The sequence below is a fragment of the Sander vitreus genome, chromosome 22 (assembly GCF_031162955.1).
Source record: "Sander vitreus isolate 19-12246 chromosome 22, sanVit1, whole genome shotgun sequence".
Taxonomy (NCBI): Eukaryota; Metazoa; Chordata; class Actinopteri; order Perciformes; family Percidae; genus Sander; species Sander vitreus.
The window spans coordinates 15190065-15203829 of record NC_135876.1 but is presented as its reverse complement, the minus strand read 5'-3'; the positions used below and the strand labels follow the sequence as shown (position 1 = coordinate 15203829).

At 40.0% G+C, this 13765-nt stretch overlaps 1 protein-coding gene across 2 annotated transcripts; it reads right to left on the bottom strand.

Moving 5' to 3' along the window:
- Positions 1–549: 549 nt before the first annotated feature.
- gramd1c (GRAM domain containing 1c) lies at positions 550–13749 on the bottom strand. 2 transcript variants are annotated; one of them, XM_078280327.1, is made up of 18 exons: positions 13574–13744; positions 12880–12982; positions 12196–12319; positions 10986–11086; positions 10150–10245; positions 9979–10059; positions 7913–8031; positions 7671–7827; positions 7427–7589; positions 7187–7330; positions 6889–7007; positions 6560–6702; positions 6374–6477; positions 5495–5665; positions 4373–4439; positions 4099–4218; positions 2170–2272; positions 550–1878 (listed from the first exon to the last, which is right to left on the bottom strand). In XM_078280327.1, the coding sequence occupies exons 2-18, from the start codon at positions 12967–12969 to the stop codon at positions 1813–1815; spliced, it is 1968 nt and encodes a 655-aa protein (XP_078136453.1). In that variant the 5' UTR covers positions 12970–12982; positions 13574–13744; the 3' UTR covers positions 550–1812. The 2 variants fall into 2 exon arrangements, 1 of the variants encoding a protein (XP_078136453.1); XR_013503793.1 differs by lacking the exons at positions 550–1878; positions 4373–4439 and having other exon boundaries at positions 2179–2269; positions 13574–13749.
- Between the last annotated feature and the right edge of the window lie 16 nt (positions 13750–13765).

The following is a 13765-nucleotide window of genomic DNA, read 5'->3' as shown; positions in this document are numbered from 1 at the left end:
GGTTTCAAATAGCAGCATAGTGTGCAGTACGGTCTGTGTAACGGTCCCAACATCATCTACAAAACAAACAAAAAAACAGTAACTTAATGGGATACATTATAGTAGCCTGCTCTTAGTCCAGTCAGACTCAGAGTAATTGTTATATCACTTTGTCAGTTCAGCTCAGAAAAGTTAATTCCCAGCAAAAGAACCATATAACTATTTAATAGCTGATGTATAATTATGACCTTGTTTTCAGCCTGTAGTTTCTCTCTGTAGTCTGTATTTTGATAATTTAATACTTAGTATCTTTAAGTAAAAATGGCTCAAATTCAGTGGTTACAGTTTCGAAATTTTTACTATTTGCTGGTTTCCGATGATATTAAACTGAATGTTTTGGGGTTTTTCGAACAAAATAAGAGATTAAAATATGTCAGCTGCTGTGAATAACATTTTTCACCATTTCATTTTGACATTTATAAAATATGACATTTTGTATAGACAATAATTCAAGAAAATAATTGTTTGCGGCTCTAATATATTGTACCTTAGAAATGTTGGCAGCATAGGTAATGATTCGGGCAAGAAACCTTGTTTATTTTAACAGTGAATTTCAGTACGGCTTAAAATGTACAAAACAGCAACCAAGTTTAAACGTGGACACATTGCAAAAGTGGTCACTTGCAGAAGTGGTTCAAAGTTAGAACAGCTGAACAAAATTATGCACACAGACAAGGGTAATGGCAACACTGTAAACATCAAACAAGGTTCACGGTATTAGTGTTGTTATCACTAACAATTTGATTAAAAAGAAAAAGAGTGTTCATGCCTACTTGGAAATCATAGAACAAACTTGTATGTAGTGTTGACAGTGCGAGAGCATGGTATAGATAACCTGATAGTCTCATTGACCCTACACATATTTAAAAATACACCAAATCATTATTTTTTAAACTTGGTTCAGTGTAGAAAAAAAGAAAAAAGAAAGTACATAAAAAACTGTGATTAAACATGTACAGGTGAATGAGGAAAATTAATCAAATATGTATTGAATGTGGTTTGAAAAAAAACAAAAAAAAAACAAGGCACATCAGCAGTATCTTCTGTACACCAGATTTGGCTCATACAGTATTTTAAAATGCAGGTTATTTTTCTATTTGCGATTTGTAAATTTAATGTTGCAGTCACTCATGCAGTTTACATATAGAAAAAAAAAGACGCCTTATCATGACTCCAAAAGAGGAGGACAGACCTTTAAATTTGAGTCACTGATTCTACAATTTTTTATTGAAAAAAATAAAAATCCCAAAAAATATCACAGTCAATGTAAAAGGCACTTGTGCAAAAATTAAAATCTGTGCAAAAATGTAAATAGAGAATATAGTTTTAAATCATATTGATTCACATCCCTGGAATAAAACAAAAATAAAAGTATTTCCAATAGCTCACTTGGTGTGGCATGAGGCTCTGAAATCCAATTAAAGGAAAGAGTGAAAAAGAAGCCAACCAAGTGAGCTGACAATAGCACCCTACAGAAATCTAAACCTGCTGCTCGATGCGTGTCTGACTCTGATGCAACTTTGTCCTCGTAGCAGTCAGTACACAGCTTTTTTTTAAATATATATATATATATATATAGCACCTGATGCCCCGGCACAGGCTTTGGGATGTGTAACCCCTGGCAACACATGGCATGTCAGGGGTCTGGGGACATCTTCATGGCAACGTCACTGCATCCCAGGGATTTCCTCAGAGGCAGTTCACTACTGCAGTTTTTTTGTTCCTCCACAGGGCCGGGACAGGCCCTCTGTAGTCGCCATGTGTCGAGCATCACTATGGTTCTGCTGTGTGATTGGCCAAAGCAAAGTTCTGCTGCAGCACCACCAGAGAGCTGTGAAGCTGTGAGGAGAAGAAGAACTGACTCAGCAGCTAGAACACCTGCTTTAGGTTTTAAAAGTTGAATTACAAGACAGCTATGAATTTATGTTATAGACTTCTGCTGGTTGTAAAATAAACAAATAAATAAAGACAGCTGCATGTCTCTGCTTTCTTACTACAAGATAACGTGTCAAAAGTCTATAATGAATTGGTCTACTTTGCACAAAGCAATGCAGAATCTTCACAATAATGGCCACATTGGAGCAACAATCATACTTTTAATTTATGTAGTGCATTCCCAGCTTGTCCTACCTGATCTAAAAGGTTGATGGAGTCCTGCAGTACAGTTTTTAACAGCTGTGCATCCTCTCTAAACCATGGTCTCTGTTTGGGCCCATATTCAGAGGCCAAGCTGCTAAACAGAAAGAAAGTGATTCTTCTTATGTGCAAAATACCATATTCACATTATCTACATAAAAAAAAGGTAGCAGAAGACAAGAACAGTGGCAGAAACTAAGTGAAGGACATGTAAGAAGAGGGCTAAGAGTGGAGGAGCACAGATGCAATGCACAATGTCACTTACATAACCACAGTTACTAAAGGCCGACCAGACGGTTGACCCCAAATTGGTCAAAAAAGTGCCTCGGAACACACCAAAGCGACGAGACGTAATATGTCTCCATAACAGCAGGCGGCGCTAATCTGTATTGTCGCCCAAAAAATTAAAACCGGCAGCTGATTGGACAAAAGCGTCACGTGGGTCTGGCTGCTGCTTCCAGTTGCTTGCCAGTATGCAGTTGCTGAATCTGAAGACAGATTCAGCAACTAGGCATAGCCTATTTCTCGCTTAAAGCGTAACTCTCGCCAAAATGTAACCTAGGGTCTTTTTGTGAATGTACCAGAGTCAAACTTTCGTTTAAAAGCATATTTAGGATGGAATTGCCACTTTTAAGATTTATCGTATTTTCGGTCAAATGGCCTTTTGAATGGGAGTGCTAGGGGCACTTTTATGCTAGCCTCAAAATAGCTATTTTTAAAACACTAAGAAGGCTCGACACAACATGAAACTTTGCTCGAAGTATCACCAGGGGCTCTACACTTTAACAAAAGCATTGAGAACATTGTTTGTGTACCCAGAGTTTACTAAAAAGAAGTTTTGAACAACTCACCATAGGTCTTGTTTCCTGCACAGCCATTTTATCAGTCAAAAACAATCGATTTCCGAATGCAACATAACAGGGAGGAGAGTAAAGATGGAAAGCTCCTAAAGCTTAGTTCCATAAAAATGCACAGATTATTTCCTGTTTTGTCGTTATTGAAAAACAACATTGACCTCGTAGTTGAAAAAGGAGCCTCATATGGAGTCCGTTCATTCGCATTCAGATATCGACTCGTTATGACTGCCGAGGTGGTAGCGGCCAGAAACAACAAGACCTACGGTAAGTTGTTCAAAACCTTTTTTAGTAAACTCTGGGTACACAAACAATGTTGTCAATGCTTTCGTTAAGGTGTAGAGCCCCCGGTGATACTTCGAGCAAAGTTTCATGTTGTGTCGAGCCTTCGTAGTGTTTTAATAATAGATATTTTGAGGCTAGCATAAAAATGCCCCTAGCACTCTGCCATTTGACCGAAAAACGAAAATACAGTAAATCTTAAAAGTGGCGATTCCGTCCTAAATATGCTTTTAAACGAAAGTTTGACTCGGGTACATTCACAAAAAGACCCTAGGTTGCATTTTGGCGAGAGTTAACGCTTTAAGCGAGAAATAGGCCACGCAGTTGCTGAATCGGTCTTCATTTCAGATCAACAAAGGTCAGTTTAAAAGATTTTCGTCAGATTTTGAGAGGCTTAGTCACGCTCATCCCACTTGCCATTTCCGGGTGAGCATGTCAGGTCGGCGAAAATGAAGGCCGACAGCTCCTCCAACAGATGACGGCACGAAACACACCGAACAGACTCGAGTCACTGACCTCGTCAGACTGTCCAGTGGCCGATTATCAGCCCGGTGTGTAGCTGCCTTAAGGCAGACCGAGTCATTAAAACAACAGCTCTCTTTATGTGGGCTGCTTATATGCCACTGGCAAAAGAAAAATGAAGACTGACCCCTTCCACCTCTCCACCCACACCAACACTTCTGCTTCCTGGGTGATCATGGAAACAAACTGTCTATGACAGCTGATTAATCAAGGGGGGAAATACAAAGAAATATGCATTTGGCAAAGGAACAGAAAGTTATCCGACCTAGCCTGACTCTGCTCCTTCAGCCGATGCTTTGTGCTCAGGTACATGCGGTGGACTACATCCTCCATGGCCCACAACTTGAAAAACAGACCCAGATTCATCACTGTCAGAATCAGCAAACTGAAAGAGACAAAAAGCACCAAGTTTATTTTGACCAGTGGTGAATACAGTGACACAAGAGAGAACGAACACACGAACACACACACACGCACACACACGCACGCACACACACGCACGCACACACAACAGGGGTGTTTCCGGGTTGTTAACGTACATCACACTCATCCCAGCCACTATTGTCGTGGTGTTCCATCTGTGCAGGTCGTTCATTTCTATGGGGCCTGAAACACAGCAGGACGGATCAATAAATTATAGATTTTTAAAAAAAACTGGGTTGCGGTCAATGTGAAGTTTTGCACTGTTTTGCAACATTTGCTAGATATTTCCTCCCAATAATGTGCAACATTTTGCAATGCCCTGAGATATAAATGCTCCCGTTTTGTGGGTTTGTCAAGGGTGCAACCCAATGAGACAGTAACATAACTCCACTCATCTATATAGCAAGAAATTCTCAGAGTGCAGAGCAATTGGATGTTTGATGCACTACAGTCTCCATTTAAATGTTTTGGTCGTTTTTGAAAGGGCTGAAGGCCACACACATGTAGTTTACTTCAGTCAAATTAAGGAAATGTGTAACAAGGTTTAAAATGTACATGCTTGCGATGTTAAAAGGAAAATTGTAGACTAACAACTCATTCAAACACTTTTGGCATCACTAAATACTTAAGTTATTTGAAAAAAAAATGGTAAATTGTTCACAACCACGCAGCCTTAAAAATATATAGTTTGTCATTTTAGTTCAAAATTGGCATACGGAAGTTAAATAAGAAGTTCGATACACTCTAATCTGGTCATTAAATATGAAGCTGTTGCCAGGAGTCGCTTAGTTTAGCTTAGCATAAAGACTGGAGGGAAATGGGGAGGTGGGGGAATGGCTAGCCTGGTTTTGTTCGAAGGTAACAAAATTTGCCTACCAGCACCACAAAAGTTTGCTAACACTATGTCTTTTTTGTTCTGTACAAAAACTGAGGTATTAAAAACAACACGTTATAGTTTCAGTGCTGGACTATTTCTTGGCTGGGCACAATTACTTCCTAGCAACCTCATGGTAACTCCAGAAAGTTGATACTTCCAAGCATAAACACCCTATAAAAACACAACGTATAGTCTTTATACAAACAGAATATATTTTGTTAATTAGTGAGCTTAAGTTTCCCCCTGCTACCAAGCTTTATGCTAAACTAACTGTCTCCTGGCTGTAGCTTTACATTTAACCGACAGACCACAAATCTATTCCTTCCTTTAAAGCCATTATATACAGTATAACGTCATGTACCCATGTTGCCATCTCTGTGCTGTTCGGGGTCTTGCCCGTACTGCTTGTTGGGCTTCATGTGCTCTGGCAGAGTCCGGCTATAAGTCCGCCTCCTCCTCCGAAGCCCACCCATCTTCCCAGAGTCTCCACCTGCTTGATTCAGCTCCGCTTCCTCCTCCAGCAGTTCTGCCTCTGTACAGTCATCACAGGGCCACAAAGTCATATATGGGGAAGAATGAGAGGGGTTAAGACAGTAAAAACACCATGTCCTGAAAGTGTCTGTGTATTTAGACACTAACTGATTCAAGTACTACATTAAGTTTTACAGTGGAAAAACTTTACATTTATATTATGGTTTCCTGCTCAAACTCAGTGCACTTTATTTTGGTATTGTTGTTCTTATTTCATATATATATATATATATAAAATTATTTTATTTTTTTTATTATTTATTTATTTATTTATTATTTTCACCATTATTATCTAGTCAATATTTTCTGTATGATAATTTTATGTTTGTAATATTGTGAAATTGCAAAAAAAAAAAAAAATTAGGTAGAGGCTTCAAATAAGCCCTTTGGGTTTTCTGCCCTTTCCATGCAGTGTACACTATGTTATGTTTGTTTTATTTGTCATATTTGTCATTTTAAATTGTGCAAAATAGAAAATAAACTAAACTTAAAAGGCTGATAACTGATGCAGGCCAGATTGTTCATTATAATCCTGTTCTCCTTCCTTGCAAATGCAGCTGTGAAATGATTCACTGATATAGAGCCTGATGTGTGTTGGAGGAAACCGTTCCCATCAGATCATAAATAACATAAACCACAAGCTAAGGAAAGATAAAAGGGAGGTGCTCTTTTCTGCCTCTAAACTGTGCAAACACGGCTTTCTTCTTACCCAGCTGTCTGAAATAATCTTGTATGCCACTCCAGGAGTTTTTGGTGATGAAGGACTTGACCAGGCCCCATGGCTGCTTCTTGTATTTCACATCGGTATAGACCCTGGCAGCACAACGGAGATTTTTAATGGCAGTCACTTAATATTTGTGTTATAAGCCAAACTGATATAATTGTAATATCTTACCTTAGTCGACACTTCCGCTTTGAGTTACCTATAATGTAGTACCGGTTTTGAGTGTAGAAGTAATCATGATAGGGAACGTCGTGAGTGTACACCTCGGAGTCCATGACGTAATACTGACCTTCTCTGGATTCTTTGTACAGTATCTGTGACATAAATTAAGAGTACAAATGCACAGTAATGCATCCATTCAGAGACACACACACACACACACACACACACACACACACACACACACACACACACACACACACACACACACACACACACACACACACACACACACACACACACACACACACACACACACACACACACACACACACACACACCTGGTTCTCTGTAGCAGTGGAGAACTTGCCAACCAGAGGGTTGCTGATGGAAATTGTGTAGTTCAGACTCCTCTTCATGTTTCCCACATCGTCTTTTTGCCAAGCAGTAAAGCTGGCGTCTGATAACACAAAGGGCAACTTGAATATTTCACGTGAAAGCTTTTATTAGATATAACTGGTGGATAAATAAGTTCCGGAATGACTGTACATAATTGTATTAATTTATTTTATCAGGGATCATAAAAATAAACACTGTTACAAACATATAAGAGGCAACAGATGAAGGTTTATTACTTACTGGTTGTCTTCCTGACGTTCATGAACCTGCGGATGAAGCTGGAGTCGGTGAAGAGCAGCTCAAACATCTTGCTGGCGCTGATGTGGAACACCTTGTTTAGATAAAGTCGACCGTGCACCTGGGACAAACCCACTCGCTCCTCCACTGATGAAGCAACAGGTTTTGACATAGAGGAAAATATTAAACCACAAAAATACAAAACATAAGCTCAGGCATCCTCCAGTGCCTCCTCTAACTTACCGTCCTCGATGCTTTCTGAACCGCTCTGCTCAGACATGTTGTTCTTGTTGGCGTTCAGGTCAAGAGAAAACGAAGAGTGCTTGGAAATCCGTTCTGGGGCAAGGCGGTCCAGCGAGGGAGCAGGGCTGCGCCGCTGAGACAGGGTGCTGCGAGAGTCTTCTTGCTGGAGGGCGAGACCAAAAAATGAGGTGTGAAAGGATTCAGACATGCACAGATCACACAATAAAGGAAAACATTTTAATACCGCGTTAGAAGAGGTCTGTGAGCCGAGAGGGGAAGGCAAGTCCTCCCCTTGAGGAGTGGAGGTCTCTAAAGGCCCATGTTCCATCCCAGGGAGGTGAAGGGAAGGCGGGCGCTCGAGCCTCCGTAGACCCTCATCGCCACCAGGCCTCGCTGTCAGGCTGCGGACAGACAGTCAGGTGGTATCAAATTACAGCACATTGTGTTTGGATACAAGGATGGACATGCAGGTGGGAGGGGGCTTACATGGTCTGCTTGCTTGGTTCTGCTGATAACTGTAAGCTCTCCATGTCTTCATGGCTCAGGCCCAGGTCATGCCCATAATGCTGTTTAATTATCTGCCACAACTCCAAGCTGGTCAGAGGCTGAAAGTGGTAATCAAAAGAGAGGTCACAAAGACATGGAAACATCGACAGCAAAGGCTTGTTAGGAAACTAGCTCCCGTAGAGAGGATCTCTCTTCCTCTTGCACAATAAGGACTCTGCTTTGACAGATATAAACCATATAAACTCATATTGACTAAGAGTTTGAAATAGTTGCAGGTGACCACAAACATTTAGCCTCCATGCAGTAATATTTACAGTCTTATCTCCATGGGTGACAAACAACCTATAAACCTTATATTCTCTCTCGACCGCTGGGATAGTCATCTTATACTTTTGTGTTGACAACCAACAGAAGGTCAGTCTTAGAAAATTACAAAAACAAGATATGCGTTTCCATATGGCGGAGTGATAACGTAATAAACCTGGTCTGTTATTGTAGGCTTGTTTATTCCGACGGGAAATTAACGCGTTTTGCCATATGGAAGCACATATGGTTTAGCGCATCTAAAAACCAAGAGAAAGTTTAAGATCCATTCACACAGATTTTACTTACTTGTCAGAGGACATTTCGCCGCAGCTGTTAGCTTGAACTGGCTGTCAGACAGTGATCTGTAACCTGGACGCACATTCAGGAAGTCCTAGTAGATTTGAGCGAGTTTGGGCGTAAAGACGCGCCGCCCAGATTTACTCCGTGATAAAAGGCAAATAAAAGATCTTTGTAGCAGTCGAAAGTCCTAGTCCATCGACGGTTCAGACGACCAGACAAACTCCTTTGCTATGACGTGTTTCCGTTAATAGTTTCAGCTTCGAGTCAGCTCGTAGAATGTAAATCAGCCGTCATGGCCACGACTGTGTTAACAAACTGTCTGATGCGCCAGAGGTCAATCTTGACGGCGATGTTTGTATAATAGGTCTACAGGTGTTTGTGCTCCAGATCCCAGCAGACTCTCACCCCCGCGGGTAGGCTGCCATAGTGCCTGTAGCCTACACATCAACCGACCCTTTTAACTCATTGTTTATAATAATAATAATAATAATAATAATAATAATAATAATAATAATAATATAGTAATCTTCACAAGTTTCATGAAATCAAACCCCGTTTTTGATACTATATTTTGTCGCAATGGCCATGCAATGTGTTCATGTCGTTACCTTTCTACGTCGTAGTTTTCATTGTTAGTGACTGGAATCCAATTCAACTGCCCATGGTGCTTACAATTGCATCAAACGTTTTCAGCAATTACACTTTAACAGAGGCTTCAAAACTGTTTTAACTTCAACTCCTGTACAACATCTCACAGGCACTTATTCTTTAAATACATTTCAACCCGTACAGTGTTTGCGCCTGCAATTTTTTAAACTAGACTTTTCTGGTTTATTGTTTATTATGCTCACTTTTACAGAGCAAAGTGTTTGGTGAACACAACAAGGTGGATGAGCTGTGGTGGGTTTACTTTTAAACTCCTTACATGCATCTGGGCAAATTATTTCAAAACACAGCACCTCACAGTAGTGGAACAATTAAACGAGTGTGTCTGTTGGACTCTTGGGGTGGTATCTTCATGGTTGAATGCACTTATTGTATGTCAGCTAAAGGTATGTAACTTAATATAATGCAAACCCTGCTGTGCTGCTGTGTGCAGATCTTTAGCCTGCATGCGATAGCAGAGCAGCACTAATAACCTCATAGAAAGACAGGGCAGTATGTACTCTGGACCGCTCAGATAAGTGCTGCAAAATGGGGCAAAGTCTGGTGCTCTGGGAGGCATTTAGTCACAGCTGGAAAGTAATTGTACAAGTGTGTCTGTGTCTGTGTGTTGACAGTGTTTGTGATACAAATGACTAGGTATGAAACCAGGACTATTGTTGGATCTGCATGAGCAGCTGTTGCTCCTTCCACATGGAGTTTGAACATTGTACTGATGAGTGTCTGTATTAGGAGACTGTAGAAGGTAACAGCAGATACGTGGAGGAGGGCCATACCTTGTCCAACAGTGTGTTTTGCCACATGCGGAAAACACCTTGGTAACTTTTCTCTCTTGCCGTGAAGGAAGTGAAGAAGAACTGCAGGTGAAGATATAAAGAGAGATATACAGTAATCGATTGTGTTAATTTAATGTAAAATAAACTCTGTTCTCTTCTAACACATTTTACCTTCTCAGTGCTCGTGCAGACCTGGATGGCATTGGGAATCAGACGAGCCGTTTTCTCTCTGGTCATAGTAATGAGGTCTTTAAGAGTCAGTGTAATCTATTAAAAAGGTGAAAGATTACAGTAGTTAGTACACACATGCTTATCAAAGAATGCTAAAGAAAAAAAAAAACCCACCCTTGGATACCATTACATCCTCAGATAGATCCTCCTCCCCTCAGGAGTTATTTTTGTGATGACATCTTATGACTTTTAGCAACTCCCAAGAGGCGAACTTGGTTCTTGTGAACTTCCTGCTCAGAGCAGACTGGAACTGCCGTAAGTGTTGCAATTATTGTGTCTTCCTTGTTATTTTTTAGTGTTGTAGCTTGGCAGTTGTTCATATGTTGCCCATGATTGCAAACTTGAATTTCTTGCCGTTTGTATTTTAGGAACTGACACCAAAATCTGATATTTATGGATAATATTTTGTATTGCTGAAAACATTCAACATTTAGATTTCTCTATATTTTTATCATCACCACTGTGGTAATAACAAAAACACAACAAAGCAACAAAAAGGGGCTCAGAAATGCAAGTTTTCTTACAACTTACAACTGTTTACATTTAATCTATGCTTTAGGGTGGATTTTTCCCTTTAAAATTCTGCACACTGTTTAGACTAAAGTAAATAGAACCATCATTATTAGAGATGTATATTAAAAAGGAAAATAATGCAAAGCGTTAGCTATATGAACTTATAATCTTGCACTAAATGTTGCTTTATCCACACATTTGCAGATACATGAATGTAAACAGTGTGCTTCTAGGCTGTACATCCTCCTCCACTCTCTCATTACCTTCGTTCCTCGAAACACATTGCTGTAGAAACAGAGCCAGTTCTCTGTGAGGTAGAGGCGTCCCTGAAGGAGGATGTCCCGCTGGAGGGCACACGGGTAGTCTGAGGAAAAATATATTGCAGGCAAACCATCCTTACAAATGAGTGTGCCTGAGGTGTTTCTGTGACACTATATTTATAAAACAGATCACTGTATTAAAATGTTGTGGGAACCACAGTGTGATGTACCTTCTTTCAGTTCATATATAATTCAGTTTAGTTATCTAGATAAAACTGATCTTTTTTTGTGATTAACACATTTATTTCTTACCAACACACAAAACATACAACTCACAACATGAACACTCCCCCACCCTTTTCATCATCACCACCCACCCAGACAAAAATTAAGAAAAGATGACACAGTAACCACAATATTCAAGACCATTCAACAAAATAGTAACAAAATAGAAAATAAACCATAAAAGCATGTGTATAAATGACAATACCATCATACACGTCTCTCCCCAGCACAAAGCTTCTTAGGAGCCCTCCAGAAAGCTCAGGTACTTAACCCCATTTTCTAGTATAGATATCCATTCTGGCAAACCGTTTAAATGACGGGGTTTTTTTTCAAACACCGCCACCCTAGCCATCTCACAAGCCCACTACTGGATTGACGGCACCCCTTCATTCTTCCATCCTTTTAAAATAATCTGTCTGGCTATCATTAAACTAGTCTGGACCTAGCTTTTTATGTGCTTATCCATCCTATTTAGGATTGACCCATCTCCCAGAACAAATAATCTTGGGCTGAATGGAAAAATACTTTTTAATTAATCTTAAATTCTAGTCACGTTGTGGTTTCCAATTATGCTATCAGTGTCATGTTGAGTTACAATACACGGTCATGTGACTAAACATGAGCATTTTCCATTTAATGCAACAGTATAGCTATAAAACAGAGTCTTGGATATGAATCACCCTGTAAGGATTTCTTTCAGTTTTGTCATTTGTAAGTCTAAATATTTTTTTCAGAGGCAATTCTACTTTACAAGGAATTAATAAATCTTTTTTTTTTATTTATTATACTGAATCTCAGCAAAGAATATCATCAACTCTAATATAAAACAATTGTTGTACAACAATATTTGGATCATGGATGAACACTATTGTGTATAGACTATATACTATATAATAGATTACTATGAGAAGCAGTCTTTGTAACTCACCCACTATGAGTCTCTCTGACTCTGGCAGTTCTTTGAACAACTTCCTAAATTCATCCAACCTCTGTTTGTAGGTCGGTAGAGGAGCTTGAGGTGCCGCGAGACACTGTCCCTGAGGCTCATAGCTCTGGTGGAGAAGATGGGAACATTACAGATAGGCCTACTGAGACATGAATTAGTCTTTGTGTAATAGAAACGAGAACAAATGATAAGCTGTGTTTGATTCTGACCAGAGGTTAAAATAGACATACAAAATAAGATAGAAAAATGAGTTACATCTCCTGGGAGTTTGAGCAGATGATGAACAGCATTATTATTAGAAATCAGCATTTTGGGCTTTGCATCAGAGAGGCAACAGCAATCCCACTTGTGTGATGTGAAGCATGGTGAAATGATGGTGTAGTCCGCAGGGACTTGGCTTGAAACTGGAGATTAGTCGGTTCAAGTCACCGCACGCCCACCACCCATCATTCTGACATCTTTTCACATTAATACGTGTATGCTGTGTGTGTGTGTGTGTGTGTGTGTGTGTGAGAGAGAGAGAGAATCTGACCCACAAGAGTTCAGTGTCATAGTTTAGTATAAATTATACTACAAGTGCATGATGAAGTTAATTATATGACGGTCTAAATGTCATATACAAGCAGCAATAGCTTTATGTTAACCTGGACAGTGTTTTTTTTTTACCTCTTCTTCATCAGAGCTCCACCTGACAGATGTTGACTCATCTGTTATATCATCACTGCCCACTATTGACCGGTTGGATACCTGGTCCATCTGCTCTGCTGCGCTGCTCAAATATAAAAAATAAAAAAAAATGATGTGCTTTTGTGAAACTTCTTTAAACCTGCAAATTGCAATCTCCCCAGTGGTGTCACAAGGAGAGACTGGAGGGAACATGATCTGAATCTCGTTGTCATGAAACAAAGATATCCAGCAGCAGCACAGGGGAAAGTCATTATTACTGCAACAGAACTGGTTTGACTAGAAGCCTTAAGCTGAAGGAAGCGTAGTCATGTCAATGAGCAGAACCCCTTATGCACTTATTGGGACTCTTTTGTTAAATTGTTAAGTATCGTTAAAATAATGGATTTATGTCATAATGGTAGAAAAAGATATCACAGCGACCCAATGTCACCACATTATACACTTCCAAACTCCTTAGGCTGTGTGACGTTAGAGTGTGGCGGCCGATGGGAACTATCTAGTCAAGTCTTATAAAAAAAAAACTAAAATGATTAAATGTCACTATCAGATCTGCAAAGCCGACTAACGTGTCTAAATACTTGTGCACAGCGCCATGAAGACACAGGCAGGCAGGCGTGCTGAAACTTGTCAGCACACGCGGGTTATCTGAAACTAAACTGTTGCTGTCACTTACCTAGCACGGAGTGGACCCAGGATTGCTGTTCTGTTGTAGTGCGACCAAGTTAAAAAAGAAGTTCAATTTTCGTTGCTTTTTTAAAAGGCAAAAAATCGGCAGTCCCACAGAGCTCTGAACCTCTGCTGATGAGTTTAATGTTGTGCTCCTGCGTCTTGTTGCAGGTGCATCTCATCCGGCCGGAGCAACATA